Below are 26,015 nucleotides of genomic sequence, written 5' to 3' on the forward strand. Positions count from 1 at the left end.
TTCAGTATTCTAAAGCCATACCATCTGTCGAATATAAATATGTAGCATTTGAAAAGAAAAATTACAAAGCGTACACTTAGGCCACTATTAAAATTCCTAGGTTTACTGGGAAACAAGAAAAAATAATGTTTGTTGATGCACTGCCATCACTGCATTGAAGTGCAACTAACGAATGGCACCATGGGCCAAAAACCTGCCATTCATTAGTTCACTACAGATGTGAACGTAGCCCTGTAGCCACTGCGCATATACACCGATCAGCCATAACATTATGATCAAATGTCTAATATTGTGCAAGTACCCCTTTTACCACCAAAATTACCCTGACCTGTCAAGACATGGACTCCACTAGACCTCTGAAGGTATGCTGAGGTATCTGGCACCAAACCATCAGTAGCGGATCCTTGTCCTGTAAGTAGCAAGCCATCAGTAGCAGATCCTTTAAGTCCTGTAAGTTGTGAGGTGCGGCATCCATGGATCGGACTTGGATTGAGATCTGGAGAATTGAGGCCAAGCCAACACCTGAATCTGATTGTTGTGTTCCTCAAACCATTCTTGAACCATTTTTGCAGAAAGAGGCCACTGCCATCAGGAAATACTGCTTTCATGGAGGGGTATACTTGGTCAGTAACAATGATAAGGTGGGTGGTAACATCCTAATGAATGGCCTCCACTGGCTTTCCTTCTTCCCATAGGGCATGCTGGCTCCATCTCTTCCCCAGGTAAGCGAAAACACACACCTGGCCATCCACACGATGTAAAGGAAAATGCGATTCATCAGACAAGGCCCCTTCTTCCATTGCTCCGTAGTCCAGTTCTGATGCTCACATGCTCAATGTAGGCTATTTTGGCTGTGGACATGGGTCAACATGGGCACCTGACCAGTATGCGGCTACACAGCCCCATACACAGCATTAACTTTTCAGTAACTTGTCACAGTAGCTCAAATTGTAGCTTCTATTGGATCGGAATACACTGGCCAGCCTTTCGCTCCTCATGTGCATCAGTGAGCCTTGGCTGCCCATGACCCTGTTATTGGAAATGCAACAGCATACTGCTTGTATTACTGACTGTAATTATGTCTTTTGAGGTGTAGATGGCGCTGTAGTGCAATCTTAGTCTTTGTGCTTATTTATAATTATCTATGATACACAGGAAGTTTCCCCATCTATATGTTTCTAGCACAGTGCTGCATTCTGATGTAATGTTCTCTTAAGTCAGGGATGTCCAAACTCCGGCCGACCAGCTGTGGTGAAACTACAAATCCCATGAAGCATTTCTCTCCAGGAGTCATGTCTGTGGCTGTGAGAATCTTGCAAAGCCTCATGGGATCCGTAGTTCCAACACAGCTGGAGGGCCGCAGTTTGTTCATCCCTGTCCTAAGTAAACCAACCCAGCATTCCTCAAGATCTCAGTGCTTCATCCAAATGCATACCCAAGAGGTTTTGAGCCCAGAATATTGCAAGTCAACAATCATTCAAGCTACTGAAAGATGGCAAGTAGTTCAGATAGGAAGTTGGCAAATTGCAAAGCTCATCAATAGCAACTACCAGCTATAGAAGTCCAAGCTGGAAATGCTGCTAAGCAAAGACGACTTGTGGCAAGTACTGAGTACAGCCAGAACCAGCAATGGACCCACAGAGGAAATGGACAAGACAGATGGATATACATTCTAATTTTTGGTGATAACATTATAACCGGTTTGAAACAAGAAATAGTTCACAAACTAAAACAAAACTTGGAAATTAAAGCGCTAGGAAACATCAGTCACTATCTGAGAATTCAAATAGAAAGACGAAGCTATCTGGTCAACCAAAGTCAAAAAATTGCAGACATTTTGGAACAATTCCACATGCAAGATGCAAAGGAAGTAAAAACACCAATGGAACGATGTCAAAAAGAGCAATGAAGCAGAAAACCTGCAACCCAACAATGATGTGCCGCAAGGCCATCGGAAAGCTACTATACATTGCTACTGTGACAAGACCAGAGATAGTGCAAGCAGTGGGCATACTCGCTAGAAAAGTTGCAGCACCCTGTCAGCATGACTGGAACGCAGTAAAGAGGGTAATACAATACTTAAAAGGAACAATTCGGGTGACGCGATGACTGCCAGTAGCGTCAAATCCAAAACTAGTTGGATATGTGGATGCTGACTGGGCCAAAGACTGCACAGACCGCAAATCCACGAGTGGTTGCATCTTCCAATAAGGGGAAGGAACCAGAAGTTTGTCTAGCCAAAAGCAAACAGCTGCTGTACTTTCCTCAACTGAATACATAGCAGCAGCACACACTTGTCAAGAAGCAATATTTGCCAGCTTTTAAAGGACATGGGCGTAGGCATGTCAGACCCCATCCCGATCTTTGAAGACAACCAGGGACGTATAAAGCTGACACAATCAGAAAGGGTCAACCCTAGAACCAAGCACATCAACGTATCATCTGCTAAGGGACACTCTAGAGCAGTGGTTCTCAACCTGTGTAACCTCAGGACCCACATTTGTCCTCGGTCAATAAGTCGCGACCTAAGTCACACTGCAATGGAATGCATGGCATGGGTTGCGTTTAGGCGGGAGCACAGTAGGTGCAATTGCGTGGTACAGTGCATTAATCACATGGTACTATACGATTAACGCACTGTACAAGTGTGAACGGGCCCTAAAAAACACAGACAGACTGTGACAGACATACACAACCACAGACAAAATCTGCTGAACTGTGCTGGAGCTCCATCCATGTGTGCATTGCATGTACAGCTCCCTTGCGCACCCCGTAGAGGTGTCGGGATCCAGAATGTGACGTCACTCCAGTTCAGGCGCCTCTACAGGACATGCAAGGGAGCTGTAAACAATGCACGTATGTATGGGGCTCCCTTGCCCACTCAGCACCAGGCAGCATATTTTGAATGACTGGTTGGCGTGAGAACTGACAGTGCTGCGTTCTGGGGAGGCTGGGGAGCCTCTCACCTAGAATAGTGGAAGGCATGTGGCGACCCACTGAACACAGGGTCGCGACCCACTTTTGGGTCACGACCCACCAGTTGAGAACCAATGCTCTAGAGCAAGCTATTATCCACATGCAATACTGCTCATCAGAAGAAATGACTGCGGATGCGTCACCAAGCCATTGCCAAAGGATCGTCAGTTTCCTTCGAAAGAAGCTAAACGTCATATAGCAACACATATGCTATTAAGGGGTGTTGGAAATGCAACAGCATACCGATTGTATTACTGACTGTTATTCGGTCTTTTGAGCTGTAGATGGTGCTGTGGTGCAATGTTCGTCTCTGCTTATTTATACTTCTCTATGATACACAGGAAGTTTTTCCATCTATAGGTTTCTTGCACAGTGCTGTATTCTGAAGTCATGTTCTACTAAGCAAGTAAAACTCAGTTCAGCATTCCTAAAAGCTTCATCTAAACACATAACCAACACCAGTCACCAATTTTCCGTCTTTAAACCCCTTTTGGTCGGTCCGGATCACTGCATACAGGAACATCCCATAAGAGCTGTAGTTTTGGACCCAGTTATCAAGTCATCATAATTTGGCCCTTGTCAAAGTCTCGCAAATCCTTACATTGCCCATTTTTTCTGCTTCCAATGCATCAACTTCGGTGACAAAATGTTCACTTGGTGCCTAAAATATCCCCCCCACTTCCAGGTGCCTAAAATATCCCCCCCCCCTTCCAGGTGCCATTGTAACCAGATCATCAATGTTGTTCACTTCACCTCTCAGTGGTCAGAATGTTATGGCTGATCGGGGTAGAAAGTAGATGATTTGCAGTCGAGTTGTTGGGATTTGGAGTATGGTCATACAAATGTAGAAAGCATTTTTGGCTGAACATGGATTTTAGTGGATGTCAGCACTGCTCTAGCCACGTGCAGTGTATGTCTTCTATTCATATGCCCACGGGACACTCCTGCTTACTGAAAACATTGAGGTATTTATGACAAAGGAGTGTTTAATTTCAGTGGGAGAACTTTCAATGCACTTTTTCTTTGTTTTTATCAAGCCTGTATAACATTTTAAAAAAAAGCATAAGTTTCCTATGTCAGCCACAGAATGACAGGTGTATAGGAGTAATTGTTTCTATTCTGTGATTTATGCCCAGATAAGAAGCATTTAGCTGCCTTGTACTGGGCCTCACATGCATTACTTTATCACAGAAAGGCATGCACTTTGCTCCAGCTAAAACCTACTCTTTTGTTATTGGAGATAAACATAAGTGTATATAGAATACATTCAGAAATTGGAGTAGGACCACACTTTCATGCAGAGTGCAGCTTTCTTGTGCTTTTGTCACTGCAGCGTTGCATTATATCACAACAGGTGTAATGGGTCCGCTATGCCGATTAGCATAAAGTGGAATTTTGGATCATTTCTGGCTATGTCCAAGAAAACCAGCTGTATTACAGGTGTAAAAACATTGTGTGCATTACTGCAAAGCACAATAAATCATAATGTGCATTGTGGTGCCATTCATTTTCGTTGGCACCCTAATGCGCTAAAGCAGCACACCACTTCCTAATCTACTACTGTGCATAGCTGTGTGCGGTTTCTAACCCACCAAAATACACTTGTCCAATTGGCAACCCGTTCAAAAGCATTATTAATAGTTCTATATTGGTGTTGATGTGAGGAAGAAATAGAAATTCCTGAGTTTTGTGCACTTGGAAAATAATGAGGCATGGATAGCACTATCCACAGACTGCGGTTGCATCCAACAGAAGATCCTATTCCCTATTAAGTAGCTTACGCAGCTGCTGGCCAGATAAATCTTTGCATAGGTACTGCTGCAGTAGGTCACTATGAAAGTAAAAGATAACTTGGATAAAATGGAATCCAACTCTAGATCTCTCTTTTATTAGAGGGAAAGTTCCTGCATTATAATAATACTAATATTAGTTCCATTTCATTACTACTAAAAAAATAAATTGTATAGAGCAGCCCTGGGTATCAAATAAAAGTACATCACAATTCTTAGTTTTTTTTATGACTACAGCTTACTGTTGGCACATATGTCTGGTGAGCTGTAGATCTCATTAGCAGCAGGGGTTGCCCCAGGCCTCAGTTATTTTAAGCGTTCTTCCCTGTTATATGGCCGGTCTGACCTATACTAGGGAGATGTGCTGTTTTCAAGTGATGGTGTTATACGCATTGCCATGGCAGTTGACATCGGAAGAATGGTCATCTAGGCATTTGGTGGACATGTAGATGTCAGCTTCAAGATGCCCATCTGGTCTTCACTTTACTTGTCTAGTGAAACTTCAATGGTTTGCAACTGAGAACTTCAATGATGTTGGACATTGTAGATTGTAAGGTATGTGTGCACCTTCTTCAGTATTCTTGACCATCACACACTGTGAAAGCCAACTTCTTTATCTTTAGAAAATGAGGTTCCTCACTACTGATTTGTGCAGAATCTAAGGATATAGATCCTCAATTTAGGGAGAATTCATTGAATTAGAAATCAAATGCATTTTTCTTTTCCACATTAAACACATTTCTGCGACCCAGACCACACCCAGTGTTATTTCAGTGATATGTCTAGGATTTGCAGGCCGACGTTACATGGGTTTAACTTAAGCGCAGTTACAATCTGTGACTGTGGTAACACCTTACTCCGATATGCATCCTAACCAAATAGTGTTGACTGACCATAAGGAGGAGCAATGAAGTGAACAGGCCTGCGGGGTAACATTATGAGCGGCATAAACCTGTCACAAGCTTAGGATTGAATGTGCAATATTGGTACCCAATGGGCATAATTCACTCGAGAGTAAAGCCTAACTTTTTGCTAGCTTTACTTCTCTTTTGAGTGGCAGGAATACATTTACTAATTTACTCGTTACCCAAAGTCAGACATTAGCAGGCTTAGGTCTACTCTCGGCTGACAGAATACAGGCACTCCAAGGTAGAGAAGGCATGCCTGCCCGAAAGCTGGCTTTGCCTCCTTTGCGCACAACTGAGAGCAAGATCCACACACTCCCTCCCCTAACCCCTGCCAGCGCAGAGACCAAGAGCTGACTGATCAGCGGTTATGTCACATCTCTCAGTCTGAGACAGTGTATCTGTCCCACATTGGCTGTAAGTATCAGGAAGAGCGTTTTACTCTCTTCATAATACTTCAAGGCCAGAGGACATATGGCTTCACTACATTGGGTCAATGACCCAGAACAAGTAGGTATTCTGAGCACCTGCCCCACATACTTAAAACCATAGCCCACTGCTTTTAATATAACAACAATTACTCTACTTTACACATTCCCACCTGAAGCGCATTGCGGGTGCAATACAAAGCTCCTGCATTGTTTATTCCCACCCTACATCCAAGCAAGGATCTGGACCTTTTGTTATAGAGCTGGAAGAAAGCAACAGACTACAAATGTGGTGACACAACAGTCCTGTTGCTGGCACGATCTGCTGTATCCTCCAGGAATGGACATCATGGCTGTGTTACTGTCAGAATACCTGAATGGAGTAGGCAGCTGTTCGATCTGTTCGGCCGAGAATTTTCAATCTGGCTCCTTCGATCAGTTACATAGTATTTGAGATTGAATAAAGACATTAGTCCATCAAGTCCAACCTATTAGGATCTCATTCTAGGAGTACCCGTACCCATTGATGGAGGGATTGCTGGGCGGAAGGGTGCAGACAGCAGCACCTACAGGACAAATTTCGGCCGGTTCATCAGGAACCAATCAAAATTTGAACCGGGTGTACCCAACTTAAGGCTGGGTTGCCAGCTCTTGAGAGCTGTGGTAATAAAATGAAGGATAGAACAAAGTCAACTGAAGAACGGTCAGACTAAACATATTGTCCATCTTACGACTATACGTGTAGGCCTAAGGAAGTTTGGCTGTGAAATCCGACATTTATATTACAGACACTAGTAGTAAAAAGTATGCATGCTTAAAAGCTTGCAAGACCATACTAAAACCCAATTTGCCCTCCAGGACTTTGGACTATGCAGAATGACTTGGTAGAAGCACAAGGCTTCCATTCGTTTGAAACAAAGAAGACCCTGCTACATTGTGTTAGCATGAAGAAATCCACTCACTGGTGAAGGAAAACAGATCTACCTGTAGAGGGACAGGCAGAACCTATGCTCCTATTAGAATGAGAAGTGTCAGTTTAAAAGAAAGTTGCTGGTAGGTTTTGCTTCTATGCTGATGGGAGGTCACCAGTCAAACTGGCGCAAACTGACCCATCTCGATCAATGTACATGTTTTAGGGTTATAGCTAAAGCAATGTAACTTTATTGATGACAGCCTTTAGTAATACTTTATGTACAGGTACCCACGGCACCCTATTAAGCACAACAAAATCTGACCAATTGCTATGGGTTACTACAGACTGATATATTATTAAGGCTTATTAAGTGTAAAACTGACAGCAGATGTTTAATCCAAAAAACAGTGAGTGCATGACAGTATTCTATGGCATCCTAGGAACAGGAAGTGATACATGAATTGGCTCTCAGTAGCATGGGTTGGATAGCTTTTGCTTCATCTTACAAACTGACTGTTTGCTTAACAATTAAAACTTAAGTGTAACAAACCTTTACCTTTCTGTATCTTCTCGTATGCTGGGGTCAGACACTGTCCAGTAAATGATCATGCAAGAGGAGAGACGGGAAGGACAAACTTTGGTTCTTCAGGTTGGGCTGCACAAGTAAATGCCATGGCAAGAGCTGTATGAACATGTAACTTTTCTCCAGTTAAAGTCGTTCTTCAGGCAAAAATGATAAACTGTCCTTCGCAAGGTTCCCATAGTATATACACACTGTCATGCTCATTTTTTACAGCTTTAGTTATCAAGAAATGACCCTTTGACCCTGCCTTTTCCCTGTCTAGGGCCAACTGTGCTATTTTGCCGCTACTCAAATGCTCATTTCGCCCAGCAATGCCTGCACCCAGAACCAGTGATGCTTCATTGTGTATTCATAAGTGCTGTGCACCTCAGCCGCTTCCTCCAGTGCGTGTGATTGGCAATCAATTACTGCGCTCTGGCACCACTCAGTGGGGACAATATAATACAGCTCTTCCCCTTATTTTTCTTTATGCTGAATGAATACACAGTTCGGCCATAACATTATGACCACCCATCTAATACAGAGTATGTGCCCCTTTTCCTGACCCATTGAGGCATGGACACCACTAGACCTCTGAAGGTATGCTGTGGTATCCAGCCCCAAGCCGTCAGTAGCAGATCCTTTAAGTCCTGTAAGTTGTGAGGTGATCAGCCCCTATGGATCCGACTTGTTTTTCCAGCACATCCCACAGATGTTCAATTGGATTGAGATCTGGAGAATTTGAATTCAACACCTCAAACCATTCTTAAACCATATTTGCAGTGTGGCAAGGTGCATTAATCTGCTGAATTAGGCCACTGCCATCAGGAAATACCGTTACCATGAAGGGGTGTGCTTAGTCAGCAACTTTTTAGGTAGGTGATACTTACCATAGTAACATCTGCATGAATGGCAGGATCCAAGGTTACCTAGCAGAACATTGTTCAAAGGATTGCACTGCCTTCTTCCTACAATGTTATGATCGAGGTGCCATCTCTGCTCCAGGCCACACAGATGCACCCGGCCATTTACATGATGTAAAAGAAAACGTGTTTCATAAGATTAGGCCACCTTCTTCCATTGCTCCGTGGTCCAGTCCTGATGCTCACCTGCCCATTGCAGGCACTTTTGGCGGTGGACAGGGATCAGCATTGACACCCTGACCAGTCTTCCTCATGTGTGATGCTCTGTGTGTTCAGACACCTTTCTATGGGAACCAGCATTAACTTTTTCAACAGTTTGAGCTACAGTAAGCTTTTCTATTGGATCGACCTTCACTCCCCACGTGCATCAATGATTCTTGGCCGCCCGTGACCTTGTTGTCAGTTCACCAGTTTCCCTTCCTTGATCCCCCTTTTGGTAGGTCCTACCCCCTGTAAAATGGGATCATCCCACAAGAGGTGCAGTTTTGGAGTTGCTCTGACCCTGTCGTCTAGACATCACAATTTGGCTCTTGTCAAAGTCACTCACGTCCTTACGCTTGCTAATTGTTTCGCTACCAACACATCAACTCCAGGGACAAAATGTTCACTTCCTGTCTAATAAATCCCCCCCACTTCCAGGTGCCATTGTAAACAGATAATCAATGTTATTCACTTCACCTCTCAGTGGTCAGAATGTTATGGCTGATCAGTATAGCTACACAGCAAAAATATGAAGCAGTTTTCTCAAATTTGAATGCAAAAGTGCAAATCACCCTTGCAAACAAAAAGTGGTCTGTGGATTTCCTGAGGATTTGTTTAATACTTGTATTACCGTGTTTACTATGAGACCAGGAACAGGACACTGAAGATTGAGAGGAACGGGGTTAATCCAAGTAAACACAGTCCCCCTAAACATGCTATATTCCACAGCAAATATGAACTGAGGTTTTTCTGTTCGGGACCCTAAAAAACCAAGTACTAGTGTAAAACAGTGTGCATACAAACAAAATGTCACATTAAGGAGTGATACGGTTTTCTTTAATAACTTATGTGGAGAAAAACCCCCCAAAAACAAACAGTTTAGGTCCATCGTCACTTACCTGATAAGCCATCTGCGCTGATTAGAAGGAAAAGATCTTCTTTCAGATCACATTAGATAGCATGGAACATACATCTGAAAACATCACAGATAATACTACACAGCCTGTAGTCTACACCGCCATCTACTGGCTGCAGTGCATGCGGCATTGTATAACCAGGTTTACCAAGAGGAGGCTGATGTGACCTATAGACCAATCACTGATATATCACCTTTTGACAGGTGAAAAGTAGATGGATATTAAGAAAATATTCTAGATGCAGACTGGATTTGAGCAATGATTCACATTAAGAAATCGATACCGTCCATCCGAGTATATTAAAAGAACGCCTTCAAAGCCTCAGGAGAATAGCACCAAAAACATGGCCAATTTAAAGTATCTAAAGCCACAATGGCGTTTAGCTTTCGGTAGTAAAGTTGCTTTCTGCACTGACTACTATGTCAGGAACAGAAGGGAATTCTCCCAAGGGTGACATGTTGAGGCAGCAACTGTCCAGGAAAGGATCGCCTTCACTTTGAAGATATTGCCTTACTACCTGTTGTGGTAAACTACAAAGGTTTTGGCTTTAGACATACTTCAGATCAAGCTTAACATCGCTTAGGCAGAGTCCATTATTGGAATGCCAATAGGACTCGAAATGCCAATATGACTTGGATATTCATGTTACATTGGCTGCTAGGCTGTTACCTCCAGAAAATGCCCACAGACCTGTTGGTATAATAAAATAAACCTGATACAATGACATACAATCAGCACAGGACTGTACCATTCTGGAGGCTGTGCAGTTTTTAGCATTAAATGCAGACAACTACGTGCTTTCTATAGTGCTGATCTTGGACTCAATTGCCCAAAACTACATACTTACCTTAAATGTTTTCCTCCCCTAGAGCAGACAGCCAGAGCTCACATGGGAATGCTTTCATACCTGGGCCACCACAAAGATTTCGTACCGTCTACTAACCAGGATTAAAGTGCAATGTAATTGTGTAATGTGTGTTATCAGGTGTGTGTGCACTAGGGGGTAATATTCCTAAGTGATACATACATTTGTAAAACAGTGTGGATGAAATGGCAGCAGTCTTTTCTGGCTTTACAGCAATGTAATTATGGTCGCTCTCCCAAGAAGGTGTACTGCTGCTGTACTCCTCCGCTGGCTCCTCGCCGGACGATTCGGCCTCCACCTTTGGGGTTACTAAAACACTTGGCTTCTGGATGTCCGTCTTCTCCACAGTGGCTTTCTGCACAACTGGGGGTTTTGAAGGAGCCTGTAATAAATGTACATTAGAGTTAGAAATTAAAGATTAGAGAAAACACATTGCAGCAATAAAAAGGAAGTGAAACTATCCGAAACCAAAACCTCTGTCTTGAAAATCATAACATCTAGTGCTTTATCTCTTCAACATGAGTCATTACAACAAAAATGTATTAAACCAATAACTAAACTGGACACAAATGGCATCCTCTACAGCAGGGGTGGGCAAACTTTGCTCTCCAGCTGCTGTGGAACTACAAATCCCATTAGGATTTGTAGGGTCAGCACAAGCTGGAGGGCCAGAGTTTGGTTACCTTTGCCCTAGAGCATAGCCTTAACTGGTACCTACCAGCACACGCCTCTGTTTGCTGAGGGAAAAAAACTTACAAGTCACTATGTTCAACCAATTACCAAGTATCAATAAAAGATGAAAAAATACTTAAAGAAGCTCGCCATGATTTTCTACAGCTAACACTTGCTATCCCCTGAATAGGGAATGGAAAGAAGATGCACTCAACCGATCCTGCCAATGTGACCGCTCACCTTGCACTCCTCCGCTCTGGCTGTATATTTTACTCAGCATTCTCATGTCTAATGTAAGTGAATGGGCCTTGCACAGACCTGATGACGTCAGCGGAGCTTAGACCGCCGGAGTGCTGGAAAGAAGAGGCTGTGGGGACCAGTCTTTCAGCCAGGCAGGATCAAATGAGTGTATTTTCTTTATTTGCTCCCATAGACCAAGCAGTGAAGAGGTAGCACCACTGAAAATCCTGCAATTCCTCTTTAACCACAAAGTGCTTTCATTTATATATCTATTTTATCAGCAGCTCATATGGCATTTTTGTTTTCACTAGATACCTCAAACCCTTAGCAATGTTTTAAGCAGATGCCAACCTCTGTGAAAATCTCCGAATGGACTTCAACATACAAAAACAGCACACAAGTCAAAGACAGTACATGCAGTGAATTCATCTGGCTGGTGTACTAAAATTTGCATTAAGTAAATAAAATACATAGTGTGTTATAGAAGAACCCTGGGCAGAATTATTCTTAATCTTTGCAGTGGGGCTACCCTGCAGACTGAAAGAGTTAAGAGCCTCTTTTAGTCTAAGGAAATAAAAAAAGAAAGGAGATATCTAAATCTCAGACAGCTGGCCGTTAGACCGGTCCCTGCATCCCCTCTCCGCTCCAGCAGTCTAAGGACCTGGGAGTCATCATGTCCTAAACAGTGTATTGGACGTGAGGCTGCTGAGGGAGATTCCATCACTTCAGTCTAAAACAGCCTGCTGGCTCAGACGTTACATACATAGTTACAAGTATTTGAGGGTGAAGACACAGGTCCATCAAGTTCAACCTTAGGCGAGTAAATCTATTGTTTTAGTCCCTAGCTGAAAACAAGCATTTAACACTTGCCGTTTGGGGGTAGCCACTACTGGAAGAGTTAAGAATATTTCTGCCTAGAGTTCTTCTTTAAGCTTTGGTGAATTGGGAAAGAAGCGCAAACAAAAACATATGCTTAAGGAATTTACACCACTACTAAACAAAGTTACATGTGCATGCATCATTTTCCAAATGCGCACTATAAGGCTGGGTTCACACCTAGGCGTATCGAATATGCGTGTTTGTCGTGCCGCGTGTTTTTACCGCGAATTGTGGTAAACAAACGCGCAACAAACGCGCGTATCCGAGGGCTACATGGCTGTATCCCAATGGATATGCATGGCAAATACGCCCCATAGAAGCTCCTGCATTTCTTTGGACGTAGGGCGTTTTGCAGCGCGTTCCTACGCGCTGGAAAACGCCTAGGTGGGAACCATGCCCATAGGCAATCATTGGTTTTCACATGTTGAGCGTTTTACAGAGCGTAGGAACGCGATGTAAAACGTCCAGGTGTGAACCAGGCCTAAATTAATGTAGTGGAGGGAGGGTTGTTCAACAAGCAGATCTCTCATTCACAATCACACATGGATTGTGCCTGTTGCAATCACTGTGCAGTGTATGGCCAGTATTAGAACTGAACGTTAATAACACACTTGGACAAGGTTCAGTGCGGATCTCCATCAAAGCATTCAGCAGTGCCACCGCTTCAGCCAAGAATGTCCCAATTAAAGTTTAACTTCAATTCATAGCAGCTCAAGGTCACAATGTCCGGGGGCAGAAAGAAGTTTGTACAAAAGCGATACAACTTGATGTGCATGTGGTCAGTTACATGGTGCATTCCGGTCACACAGCTAGTTCTTTCCTGAAGTTATTTTACTGTGCAATCATTACTATTGATTAAATTAAAGTTACAGAAATGGCAAAAGGTCAATTTGTGGATTAACATTCTCAGTAAAGGAGGATGCAACACATTTTTACTTTAGCAGGGTAATACGGATGTAATAAAATGATAGGATACAATCAGGAGAGTACAAAGGTAGTAGTTGAATGAGCCAAGAAGGGTGTGCAGATATTAAGGCCTTGTTCACACCAAGCGTGTTCCAGGAGCAGAGCAGTTACAGAGCGGATCAAGACTGCGTCCAATGTATTCCATGGTATTTTTAGCTCCAGTTCACACCGCAGCGTTCAGTTCCAGAGCATGTAAAAAAAACTGCAGCAAGCCCTATTTTACCTGCTCTGGAATGCATGCAAATGCCCGGAACGCACTAAAAGCCCATTCTAAACCAAAAACGGCCCGGAATGCATCAAAAACGAGGCAAAAAACGCAGTGTAACACACTGCGTGTGCAGAAACTCAGGCAGATCTGGTCTGCATTTGGGGTGAATAAGCCCTAAATAGGCACAGAAGAGAGAAGGGGTATGGGAAGTTATTTAAGAAGTCAGGGTCTGTCACATTGTCAGAGTTATTTTTCAAGAGAAGTGAAATGGAAAAACTTGAGTGAAACGAGTGTACATATTACTTATAAGCACACATCTGCTTATCAGTCTTTGCCCCAAATCCCTTTTAAAGAATTTGGCTTTTACACAGAATGGGGTGCTATCATGATGTATAAAATCAAAGCAATGTCTTTACATTTGAGAAGAATCTGGAATACAGGCCCTTGTCTACATGATATATTCCATGCTAAAGAATCAGAAAGTTCTTACATAAAGCCAGATTAAGGATAAACTGCTTACCTGGGATTTGGGTGGTGGGGACAACTTCTCAGTTTTTACCTTGACCTTTTCCTTGGGCTTGGTGTCTTTGCCTGCGCTTAGTGACTTCATTGTTTCCGCAGCGTGTTTAAGTATACAGTCATGGCTGCAATACACAGAGTCTTGAAGGGCAAGATTCGAACAGCCTGGTCCGATGCACTTGGCCACATCTAGAGACTCCGACATCTCCGGAGCAGGAGAAACCTCCTGAGAGACCTCAGTAGCTTCACAGACCTGCGTGGACATCTCGGCAAAGTCAGGAATCTCCACCTACAACACAGGGAAGAGATGAGGACTAACCACTGCCGTTTCTGTCAGAAATGTGCATTAGAACAGCGATGCTACACTAGAAATAGATACAATTTTTATCATGAGTAAAAATCAGCAAAATAGCATGACTTAGTTGTCTTTTAGGAAGCCAAACAGGTTATTGGCAAGACCACATGAGCACTAAAAAAGCAACAGCACTAGCTTCTGTGTGCGAACTTTAGCTACAGCGTAGCTGCACTCAATATGGGGGCAGAAACATTTCTATCATTTGGTAAATTATTTTACGATTTCAAAAGCTGCATGAAATCAAGTGACGCGGTGATCTGAACATGTGATGTATGACTTTTACTTGACCTTCAAAAGCAGATTCAAAAATTAGAGAGGATCATTCACTTCTATTCAGATAAAGGGGTCTGTACTACTTCCAAAGACGAATATCTTTTGGAGGCATTATTTAGTGATGTTTAAGGTCTACTCTAACCTTGTGTACCTCTATGTTCTTAGAACATTGCCAAAACACAACTAGAAGTTACTCTGAGGAAATTAGGAAGGACAGGCCCCAGTTACCCAGCAAGGCAACAAGAACTAAAAGGAATGGTGCAGGTAAAAGGGCTCAGACTGCTAGGGAAGTTTACCACCACCACCTGCAAAACTGAAGCAAATCTTGTTTGTGGGGGAGGTCTATAAACTGCAAAATCAGACTGCAGAGACTTGACAGAATTTGATTTCCCAATATGCAAGCATTACACCATATCTATGACACAGGAATATGTATGACCTGTTCTGTCACAGCAGAAAATGGAAGACCTTCTTAGTGATAATGTAGAACACTCACAGGATGAAAGATCTTCAGTTTTTTCTTGCCACTAGGAAATGCCGCCTTCTCAATTCTACCTTTGATACCCAGATCAGGTGCGTTCTGCTCCACAGAGGACAAGGTGCTGGATACAGATAGAGGAGTGGCGCTAGTTATCACGGCCTCCCCCTCCTTGTTAATGTCTATAGTACTTTCTTCATTCCCTTGTGGGACAGTACAGTTAGGGCAAATATAATCCTCCCCATCTCTTTCAAGTAGCTGTCCACGTCTTTCAGTAATGCCAACACAGTCACCATGAAACCATTCTTCACATCTGTCACAGCAGATCATAAACCTAGAAGACAAAAAACAATAGCTGCACATTGCAGTACTTCAAGTATCCTAAAAATGTCATTTTCCTGCCAAAAATATAATCTGCCCAACTCCGAGCTCGGTTATGAAGCACCTCAACATACTCCTGAAGGGAAATGGCGCTTGAGAAAAAAAAGCTAATGAGCATTTGCATTTTAGGATACAGTGGTCTCTAGAAGGACTACTTCTGGGTCTCCAATCCAGTTTTACTTTTTATCTATGGAAATCCTTACCCCTAAATCAACGCGCATTTTACATCATTGCAATGCACCTATCAGTCGCCATACATTGAGCTCTCCATTTCAACCTGAGCAGCAATTAAAGAATAGCTTTACTTCTCTTCTGGGTCACAGGAGTACATTTACTAATGTCTGCTCTCTGATGACAGCACAAAGCCGCACCACAGTCTGGAAAGATCTCAGAAATATTGTTGGGATCCAGCCGCGATGCCCTATTGACAGCGGACTCTGTTCGTGGGTTGAACAAAAAAAACAAAACAGTGTGTGGCCAGCTTAAATATTGGGAAGGATACATCTTACTCTCCTTTAATATGGGATGTATTGAAGCCTCCAGAGTACACAGGAGATGGAGCCCTGCAGAAACATCAGCACCTCTTCCTGCCCACCCAGGGGCTGACTGACAGCATATCACATCCCCATGCCATGCCTATTGACAGTAAATCTCCTTTCATTGTATATTGTACCAATTTTAACATTTTGCATGTCAGCGACTGTGTTTTTCTAAAGAATATCCCAGCGGTTTCTCTACTGAACAATGTCTTCAATTAGGTGCCTTATCGCCCAATGTAAAATATTACCCAACAAGGTTGACATCATACCTGTTGTTATGAGGTTGTCTGCAGATGCAATACAAGGTGTTGGGGTCGTAGATCTCAGCCTCTGGTCGCTTTCTTGTGGATGACTTTCTCACCATTTTCTCCTCTTCTGTATTATCAGGGCTCTGAGGTACCTGTTTTATTGCAGCGGCTAGCTGCTGAAGCAGGATTGCTCGGTTAGCACTCCTAGTACGGATAGCACCCTCTACATGTGCTGCGGTAACAGTCTGTACTGGAATGGTCTCAACCACAGGATTATCAGGGCGTTTACTCCGGAGTCTATTTTGGATCTCTTTCAGGGTCATACCATCACTATCTGAGCTATCATCCTCTTCCTTCTTAACCTCACTTTTTGCTTCAGTCTTAACATCGGGTGTGCTTTCCACGCTACCTTCTGATGCAGTTTCAGCATCTGTCACTGGACATGACCTATCACTAGACTCTTCCAGAGCATTACTCTTCCTGCCCCTGTTCCTCCTGACGGCTGTCAGGAACTCTTCCACTCTTTCTGTGCGCTTTGGCTGCCTCCCACTGCGGCGGAGTGATGGAGTGGACTGCGGGGATTCTGAAGCATCCATATCAGTGTCGCTGATCAGCTCACGTTTAGCAATTGTGGTCTTGCGAAAACCCCAAGTTTTCTTGAACTCTTTGCTTGTGGGTTTAATAGTTCTCAGTATTTCATCATTAATTTGATCCTGGTCATCCACAACAGATGCTGATATAATAAAAAAAGGGTGACAAATATGGAGGAAATGCTTAATAAAACAAGACACTAAAGAGGAAAGGTTCATAAAGACAATGCTTTCACATGATTTAAAGATTGTCAGTAAAGTTAGACATAAGATAACAACCATATTACTAATGTCCCAAATCTGGTTCTCCCCTGAATTTACTCCAAATGAATCCAGCGTACAAGACTAAAGCTGACCACAGATATTGGGGATCAGACAATCAAATGTCATCCAATCATCCTAATATCTGGCCAGTCCCACTAATCAGGGACGCTCTAGTCACCCGATTACAGAGTCAGGTATGATAAATTGGGAGACTACAAAATATTTAAACTAGATGTGAAAGTATTTTAGCAGCTTATAACTATAATCTGATGCACTATTAGGGGTCCATACAAAAAACATCAATGGGTATTAGCAATAAGTTATACAAACTAGTGGGTACCTTGTGAACAGTGACAGTTACAAAGTAGCACCTAGCAAAGAACATAAGCCCAAAACATTTCTTTGTAGTTTGGGATAGAGCAGGGAATGGATAAAATACCCTCCAATAGTTGCTGTCTGTATCTTATTTGAATGCTTGCTCATAATGGGTAATTGTCTTCAGGAAAGACAGACCACAGTAAGGCTCTATTCCCAAAGGAGCAGTTGTCCGTACCTATTTGGCTATACAAATACACGCAGAGACGCTAAAAACATAAAAAAGACAATGCTCTTTAATGTGCATTGTTCAGACTTTTGCAGCGGCTGTGTGGTATGAAACCGCACTGCCTGCAAAATAGTCCAAGCACAATTTTTTTACATTCTGCATGTTCCCGGCTATAGTGATAGCCACAAACGAGTGGAATCTGTGCAGATGAGATTTTAGCGTTTGCGTGCCGCGCGGTCTTCCGCATGGGAAACGGAAACACTATATGTGAATGGAGCCTAAAAACCTGACAGACCTATAGGTGACAACTTGACTATATTTTAAACTGAGAAAATTACAATAAACTTATATATAACTGCTAATAAATTCATATCTATGTCTAAACATGCCCCTGTAGTAGCAAACACTCAAGGTTCATTCATAAAGGCAGCAGCATTCTGTACTAGGACTGCATACACATTGGATGACTAGCTGCGCCCAATTGTTCCGGGCCAAAACCAATTGCCCTTAAAAGGAGAACTATGACATGAGTGATTTCCAATCACCTCATAGTTCTAAGCCGACCTGTGACAATGAGACTGTCACAGGTCGGCTCAGTAGATCGGGAGGTGAGCGAACACATACAGGGTAACGGTAGGACGCTAGTTTGTGTCCTCCCGTTACCCCAAGGAGAACTATGGGGAAAAACACTGACCCCATAGTTCTCCTTTATTCACAAAATGTCTGCATCCAGGGTCTGTTAGAGATCTAACTGCAAACTGTCTGCCTCAAAGGCTGCTCAGAGGCCCTAATCGCAAACTGTCTGCATCCAAGGCTGCTCAGAGGTCCCAACTGCAAATTATGTGTCCAAAGCCGCTCAGTCCCTAACTGCAAACAGTCTACGTCCAGGGACCATGATCTGAAACAGTCTACATCCAGAGCCAATCAGAGCTCTTACTCACAAACGGTCGGTGTCCAGGGTCGGTTAGAGGCCCTAATGGCATGTAACGGATCATCATGTCTGTTCACAAACTGTACATGGGGCTAGTTTCTCAACAAGAATTGCAGATTCTCCCCAGCGGTTGCCCGTCTAAATGAGCCCTTATTCTTGCCACAGCAACCTTACTTCATCAAACTAACCGGGTAAAAGTGGGAATTTGACTTCTTTCATAAAGGACCGTTACAGTTTTCCCTATATATTATGCTATGAAGTAACAGTAACCTCATACCAAGGTAAATGTCAATTCAATGATTTGACTTCTGCTAAAGTCTAGATTCTTTTTAGGAACATCGTAGATGCTGTCATTGTAAAACCAAATGCAAGAATTGGCGCTGGCGTTGCAGTAGTTCTATGAATTCAAAAACATTTAAACCTTCCACGTACTTTGATGACATGCCAGTAGACCAACAAGATAACATCTTAAAAGAGAACTATGGGGTAACCTTTTTATCACATAGTTCACTTTAGGGTCCCAGGAGGACATCTACCAACGTCTTCCCGTGACCCAAAACTCAGTATATAGAGGACTATTGCCCGCTATATACTGAGAACACCGCAGCCGGGACGGATCCCGACAACACAGTCAAGATCCACCCAGCTGGCTGATTAACAGCGCCTCTGCCTAGCTAGCTATGCCCGCCCCCTCCCCTTTCTGATCCATCAGTCAGCGCTGGAGGATTGGAGAAGTGGGGAATCCCTGCAGGGAGATGATCAGGAAGTGACCGAGCGGCAGTAGGTGTTCGCTTGCCGATCAATAGAGCCGACCTGTGACAGTATCAATGTCACACGTCGGCTCTATGGGGCCGAGTGCAATTCCCTCACCCCCATAGTTCTCCTTTAATGAGACTCAACAAGCACAGGAACAGCAAAACTGAGCTCACCAATTCTGGATACAACACAGGAAAATACACATGCCCAGGTAGAATTACCACAACACAAGGCAGCAGACCCACAGACCAGACGTTCATGTCTCTGAAGGTCAGCAACATGAATTTGAGAATTTTAGAGCCCATATCCGGGCAAACAAAAAAAAGCTTACCCTTGCAGTGGGGCTACCCTGCACTTTAAGGGTTAAGTGCTTGTTTTGTCTAGGGGGCTCAAAGCTGTTTTATTCACCTGATCCTTGGCCCCATGCTGGTCAGCAATCCCTTCTCCCTTCACTATGTCTATGAAATGTTGCACAGCATCCTCATGTCTGATGCAGGTCAATGGACCATCTTAAGATCGGTTCTTATACCGCCGGAGCCAAGGGAGAAGAGGCTGTAGGGACCAGTCTAGCAGCCTGGACAGAGATGGCAAGAGCGGGAATTATGTAAGTAAAACAGCTTTAATATTGTGCCGTAGACATAACAATCACTTAAACCTTGCAGTTTGTGGGTAGCTCCACTGCAAGGTTAAGTTTGTTTGCCCAGAGATGGGCTTTAAAAGTAGAATTGTCCCACATTCTATTCTATAAAGAAAAATAAATACAGCAGATGCATCAACATGCATGTTCTAAGTGCAAAATCAGCTTTCAATTAATGCCAATGGTGCAATCCATTTCCCAATATAATTGCAAAGTATTAAGGCCCCGTTCACACCTTTACGTTTTGTCGCACGTTCAACGCTCTATGAACGCTGTACAAACATGAAAATCCCATTGTTTTCTATGGGTCTGGTTCACACCTTTCCGTATTTCCGCCCGTCTGAAACGCCCTACAAAACGGCCTACGCTCAAACAAGTACATGTACTTCTTTGGGCCGTTTTGTAGGGCGTTTTACATTGGGATACAGCCAAGTAGCCTTCGGAATCGCGCAAACTTTTTTACAGCGAATCGCGGTAAAAACCGTGCGACAGACGCGCATATTCAATACGCCTAGGTGTGAACCCAGCCTTAGACATACTAGAACACCTACGTTACAATGTAAATGAACCTGCTACCATTGTGCTACAGTTCTAACAAGGCAAACTTTACACATCACATCGCTGACACTTTTAAAAAGACGTTAAACACACTCCCCTATACCCAGAACAGATATATATACATAAAGACATTGCTCAAGAGCACAATGAAATACATGCAAATAAAAAGGTCAACAGTATCCATAAGCAGTAACAGGGAGAGAACCAAAGCATCGTGATTCCATGTATCCACCAAGAGGGTAATATGCACTGGGTTTATTCCCCTTCCCCCTCAATCTACAAAGGATGTAAAAAGGTGCCAGAAAACCTGTAAAAGCTACTGAACAGACCTAACACCAAAACTACACAATGTGTGACATTAATCAAGCACACTAGCAAGAAATTTAGATGCAAATCAGGCGGCCTGCCAGCTTGTAAAATCTCCTTTTGTCCTCCAAAAAGGAGTACAACTTCTTCTGTAAAGACGTTCATGAGTGTCACTTCACTGTCTGCAAATCAGCCCATACCATGGAGGAAATATACTCCAGTGATCAAGCATCTAATTCTCAACTCGGAAGTATTCTGTATCAAAGAGATACTGCTGTCCATCCTCCATAAACTCTGCGTGCACGTAATCTAATCACTTAAATAAACAGATTTTTAAATGGATCCTTTGTGTGCTGGTGACATATGCTTCCTTGTACACCACGTAACCAGCTGATCGTTGCCGCAGCACCCCTGTACCCCAATCTTTACAAAGGAAGGAGTTCATAGGAGACATATCCATGAAGCCCTCCATAAAAGGGGTTCACCTTCTTCCCCATTTTACAGTCATGTATGTGCAAGCAGAAGGGACAGCAACAAAACTGATCTCCACTCCATATAACCCAGTCTTAAGGTGCCCACACACCTTGCGATAATCGCAGGAAATCCCGCGATCGTACGATTATCGCAAGGTGTGTGGATGGCGTGCGTTCGTTTTTACTGTACGGTCGCACGACTTATCTTAGAAACATGTTCGAAAACCCGCCAATAATCGTACGATTGTCGGCGGGTGTGTGGCATGTTCCTAAGATAAATGCCGCACGGGCCAGTGTGGGCAAGCACACACTGCCTGTTCAGCATTGCGGTCATCTGAAGCCTGGCCCTCAGCGGGGCGGGCTTGCGATTATCGCAAGTACGATCTGCCTGTCCAAGATGGGCAGATCGTACGTTTTTTTTATTACCTTACAACCATCGCAAGTCTGTGGCCAGCTTAAGGGCCTGTTCACACGACGTCCGTTTTCTGTGCTGATCTGCACTAAAAATGCATCCCAATGTATCCCTGTGTGTTTTATGGCCTACAGTTCTCACGTGCGCAGTCCGTTCAGGTTACAACAGAAAAAATACTGCATGTCACATTTTGTACGGTCAGGAAACGCAAAACGAGTCAAAAACGCGCTGCAGTGCAACTAACATACTGACAGCCACACTGCAGCAAAAAAAAAAATATATTTTTTTTTTTTTTAAAAGGGAACGCATCAAAAACGCACTGCATCAGTAGCACCGCGTCTGCAGATCCGCACCTGATATCATGTGAACAGGCCCTGATATCATGTGAACAGGCCCTAACAGGTATTGTTGTGCGACATCCATAAAGGAGTGCACAATCTTTGTTTTACATTATATACAGACTTCATGAGTCTAGCTCGTGTGACTAATACATGTATTTAATAAATCTGGTAATAAAGAAGTTTATTATGGAGGTGGTCCAAGGTTCCCTTTATCATTTGATCTCTTTTTGGTTTGCTACTTTATTGGGTGGACCCCCTCACTATTGGGTACCAGGGTTGCATCCATTCAAAGTCACGCACACATAAAAGATCAGTTTTTAGATGAATTTAGACTAGTTTAGCCTAACTGCAATGTTCCCAAAGCAGCAACATCTCAGGATTAGGCTTTAAGCCCCATACCCAACCCACTTTCAGAAAAGCTATTTTTATTCCCATAATAGAAATGAACGCAAACAGATGTTTTTTCTATTTAAAAGGCACCAAAAAAAAAAAAGGAAATATAAACAAAACCAAATCATAGCACCGTTCAACACCAACTACTCTATACAAGCATTTATCCCTTTTAGAAAGTCAGAATCTAAAGTAAAAAAATGTTTTAAAGTAAGAACCCACCAAAAATGTGTTGTCTAACCTATAAGCTAAGAGAAGAGGGTATAGGACAGAGGTGGGCAAAAACCGGCCCTCCAGCTGTGCTACAACTACAAGTCCCACAAGGCTTTGCAAGACTGATAGCCACACACATCAGTGCTAGAAGCAGGATGCATGATATGATTTCTAGATTCATCACAGCTGGAAAGCCAGAGTTTGCCTGCCCCTGGTATGACATTAGAGCCGATCTTGGAGGAAAATGTAAGGTCTGCTCTAATGACAGCGCCTCCCCCCCAGCATGGCAACAAAAGAAATGAAAATGGGGTGGAAAAAAAATGATATAAAAAAAAAAAATTTTTTACTGCAGACCCCATTTCCTTGAGCGGCTGCTGTTTGTAGTGAGGCATGGCAATGTTGAAGCACCTCCAGGAAGTGGGGTCTTGAGGTATGTATATAGCCAATGAGGCTTTTTCTGGCCCTAGTTGTACAGCTGTTTTTTTTTTTTATTTGGGGGCTGGCTATAAAGTGGATCTTGAATTATGCAATCTCTACTACAACATCAAACTATTAAAGCTCACCCATAAATATTAAAAAAAATAAAAGGCAATATAAGACTATAACAAGAATAATTGTTAGGCATTCATTAATATACCAAAGAAATAAATGTCTCAATGGTCTGAGCTATATGGAGATTATGGGAGGGGAGTATACATTGCTGCCCATTGCTTGTCACTAGTTACACACAAGCACTATTGTAATACAGGACGAGGTGTAAACCAGGACAGTTCCCATCTCTTTCATTAATTTACATGTCAGGAGCCAGTCTGACAGTCATCAGTCTCATCTTAATGGCTTTTTACGGAGTTGGCCTCTGTTTTGGATCCACAAAGATGTCCAGAACAGACACACAACAAACAGATTTAATTTGCAGCCGCTGCGGTTCAACTAAATATGAAGTCATTTGCAACTCCAAGCTAAAATGAAACTGAAGCCAAAACTTGTTTTTTAGTTTTGAATAGAGAAAGGGACAATTATAATCAGTCAGCTTTTTTGCCATTTGTTTCCCACTATGGAGATTTCCCTTCACTTCCATTAAAGAAAACGCTTTTGTTTTTTTACACTGTACACTGACTAACGTGTTGCTGTTATTTGTCCAGCCCTGCCAATACTAAAATATTTAAAAATCACACTTAAACATTCTTAATGATCCTATAGAAATATATAAACTAGCATACCAGGAGAACTGCTCTCCAAGATGTCAAGGTTGATTTCTGTTTCAATTGCCACAGAAGAAGACAGAGCACTTGCCACTTCCTCCATTGCAGGTGATGCTTTTGCTCCCACACTGCAATTCTGAAAATAAATATGCAGGTTTGTAAGAGCAGCCGGTCGCCAAACCTTACAGAGCAAGCGTCAAGCCAACAGCTGCAGAAGTGAGTGCAGAGTGTGTCTGACTGTACATGGAAGGGTGGAAGGGTCTGTGCTTGACAACCAATCAGTGCTTCTCATCCACTTCTAGATTGAGATGGCCTTATACTGAGGACTGTTTATTCCAGGGAAAAATTATTAAAAATCTGACCCTCTGGCAATCGTTGCTTCATCCACCAAGCATACCTATTAATACAAAACCTTGCTGTTGCTTTAGAACATAAAAGCTTTTAACTCCAATCCTTTGTGACATTGCTCTCCCAAGATTCACTGATATGACCATTCAAGCTTCACACACAGGGAAATTGTTATACATCTGTGCTGAAAATATTCAGATTTGCCAACGCTGTTAAATGGCCACCTATAAATTGCTTTAGGAGCGAATTTTTGGAAACAAAGGTTTGCTTGTCGTCTTGCATTGTATAAACAGCCTATTCAAAATGAAAGGGCTGAGACTCGCATATAAAATGGGACAGGCTGCATTTCTATTGCGGCGCAGAGGACACCATGTATGCCAAAGGATGGCAATGCAGCGTACCAACGCATGAAACATCTGTTGCTGCACAATACCACAGCCTGATGGTGTGAATGGACCCTTAAAGTGCATCTACTGCCATGGCGCCTAACCCAGCAAGCTGCTGGAAACACTGACACTAGAAATCCATGACGGTGAAGAGACTTTGTGGCTGAAAATGTAGTCTCTAATGACAAAGTTCATAAAGGCAGCAAGGTGGGTGATCGAGGGTTAGGTTAAAAAAGGATTAGATACACTTTAACAGACTAGGAAAAAAAATTATGTATACCATGTTCTGAGATGGCAACAACAAAAAGTACAAACATCCCACAACATTAGCCAAGCCTATATGACTGGGTTTGAAAAATGAATTTTTGCCAAGTTTGATTTTTGAAATAATGATTCTAACAGGTCCTCAAAAGGATATATTTTAGTGGCGGTAATGTGTAATTTCATGACCAGAAATGATATGGCCAACAAAGAGATACAGTCAAACACAAATGCACTGCTCCTGGATATAAACATTATTTGCCTTTGCATAAAAACAAAATAAAAGCTAGCAACAAAAAAAGCACAGGAGATATATACACACATACACATATATATATACACACATACACACACACACACAGACAAAATGCACTTACCTGTACTTTAGATAGCTAGCCTTGATCCATCCTTTCACTAGAACTGCAGAGTCCTGGAAGAATTGTAGACGTTACTCAAACCGGAGTTCAAGTGTGAATGAAGATTGAGGCTTTTTCACTCGATTCGGGAACAGACAACAGCCCATGTGGGAGTCGTCCTACAAAGAAGAAACAAAAGAAAAACATGTGAAAAGGAATGTACAGTAGGTGTATCATGGGCAGGGTTATGAAATGTGCTCGTTTAGCATTTCTATAGTTGGGTAAATAAGTGAAATTAGCATGTAAACCTTACATATTTATAACACTTGCCAAAACTAGATAGATCCCTTCAGGCTCAGTTTCCTGCAGCTATAAGGGCTTAATGTGCCCTAACCCTCTGCATGTAATCCAATCAACCTCAAAGTCTGGAGACAGTTTGAGGAAGCAGCACTTCCTGCACATGTAAAGGGTCCCCCAACTACACTAAAGCCAGGTATACACTGCACAAAATTCAGCAGGTTCTTAATGAACTGGCCAAAAGTCATTCAGTGGGTGGACCTGTCACCATCCTAAAATCAAAGGAGCTGGACGGAATTTATTCAGGCGAAAAGTGACAGCAGCCAATCTGCTACCGTCACTGTTCAGCTATTCTGACAGCCACACGCCTCATTGGTGTCAGAATCCAAAAGGACACAGCGGGAGATTCATTTATCCATGTTTTGTGGTGAGGAGGCCAAATTTAAGAATCACAAACCACACAATGGAATAAAAAGGATTTCAAAACAGATACACAGAGTGGTTCACATTCT

At 42.8% G+C, this 26,015-nt stretch overlaps 1 protein-coding gene across 1 annotated transcript in view; it reads right to left on the reverse strand.

Annotated features, from left to right (window-relative positions):
* The window catches only part of DIDO1 (death inducer-obliterator 1), a 51,661-nt gene extending 26,354 nt beyond the window's left edge, over positions 1-25,307 (reverse strand). The window contains exons 1-6 of the mRNA XM_018559565.1: positions 25,228-25,307; positions 23,874-23,991; positions 16,260-16,971; positions 15,089-15,404; positions 13,966-14,217; positions 10,643-10,862 (exon numbers count right to left, since the gene is read on the reverse strand). Of these exons, the coding sequence (XP_018415067.1) occupies positions 10,643-10,862; positions 13,966-14,217; positions 15,089-15,404; positions 16,260-16,971; positions 23,874-23,958 (1,585 nt within the window). The 5' untranslated portion in view covers positions 23,959-23,991; positions 25,228-25,307. The remainder of the gene's footprint in view (positions 1-10,642; positions 10,863-13,965; positions 14,218-15,088; positions 15,405-16,259; positions 16,972-23,873; positions 23,992-25,227) is intronic.
* Between the last annotated feature and the right edge of the window lie 708 nt (positions 25,308-26,015).

This window comes from Nanorana parkeri, unplaced genomic scaffold (assembly GCF_000935625.1).
Source record: "Nanorana parkeri isolate BGI_ZX_2015 unplaced genomic scaffold, ASM93562v1 scaffold17, whole genome shotgun sequence".
NCBI classification, from domain to species: domain Eukaryota; kingdom Metazoa; phylum Chordata; class Amphibia; order Anura; family Dicroglossidae; genus Nanorana; species Nanorana parkeri.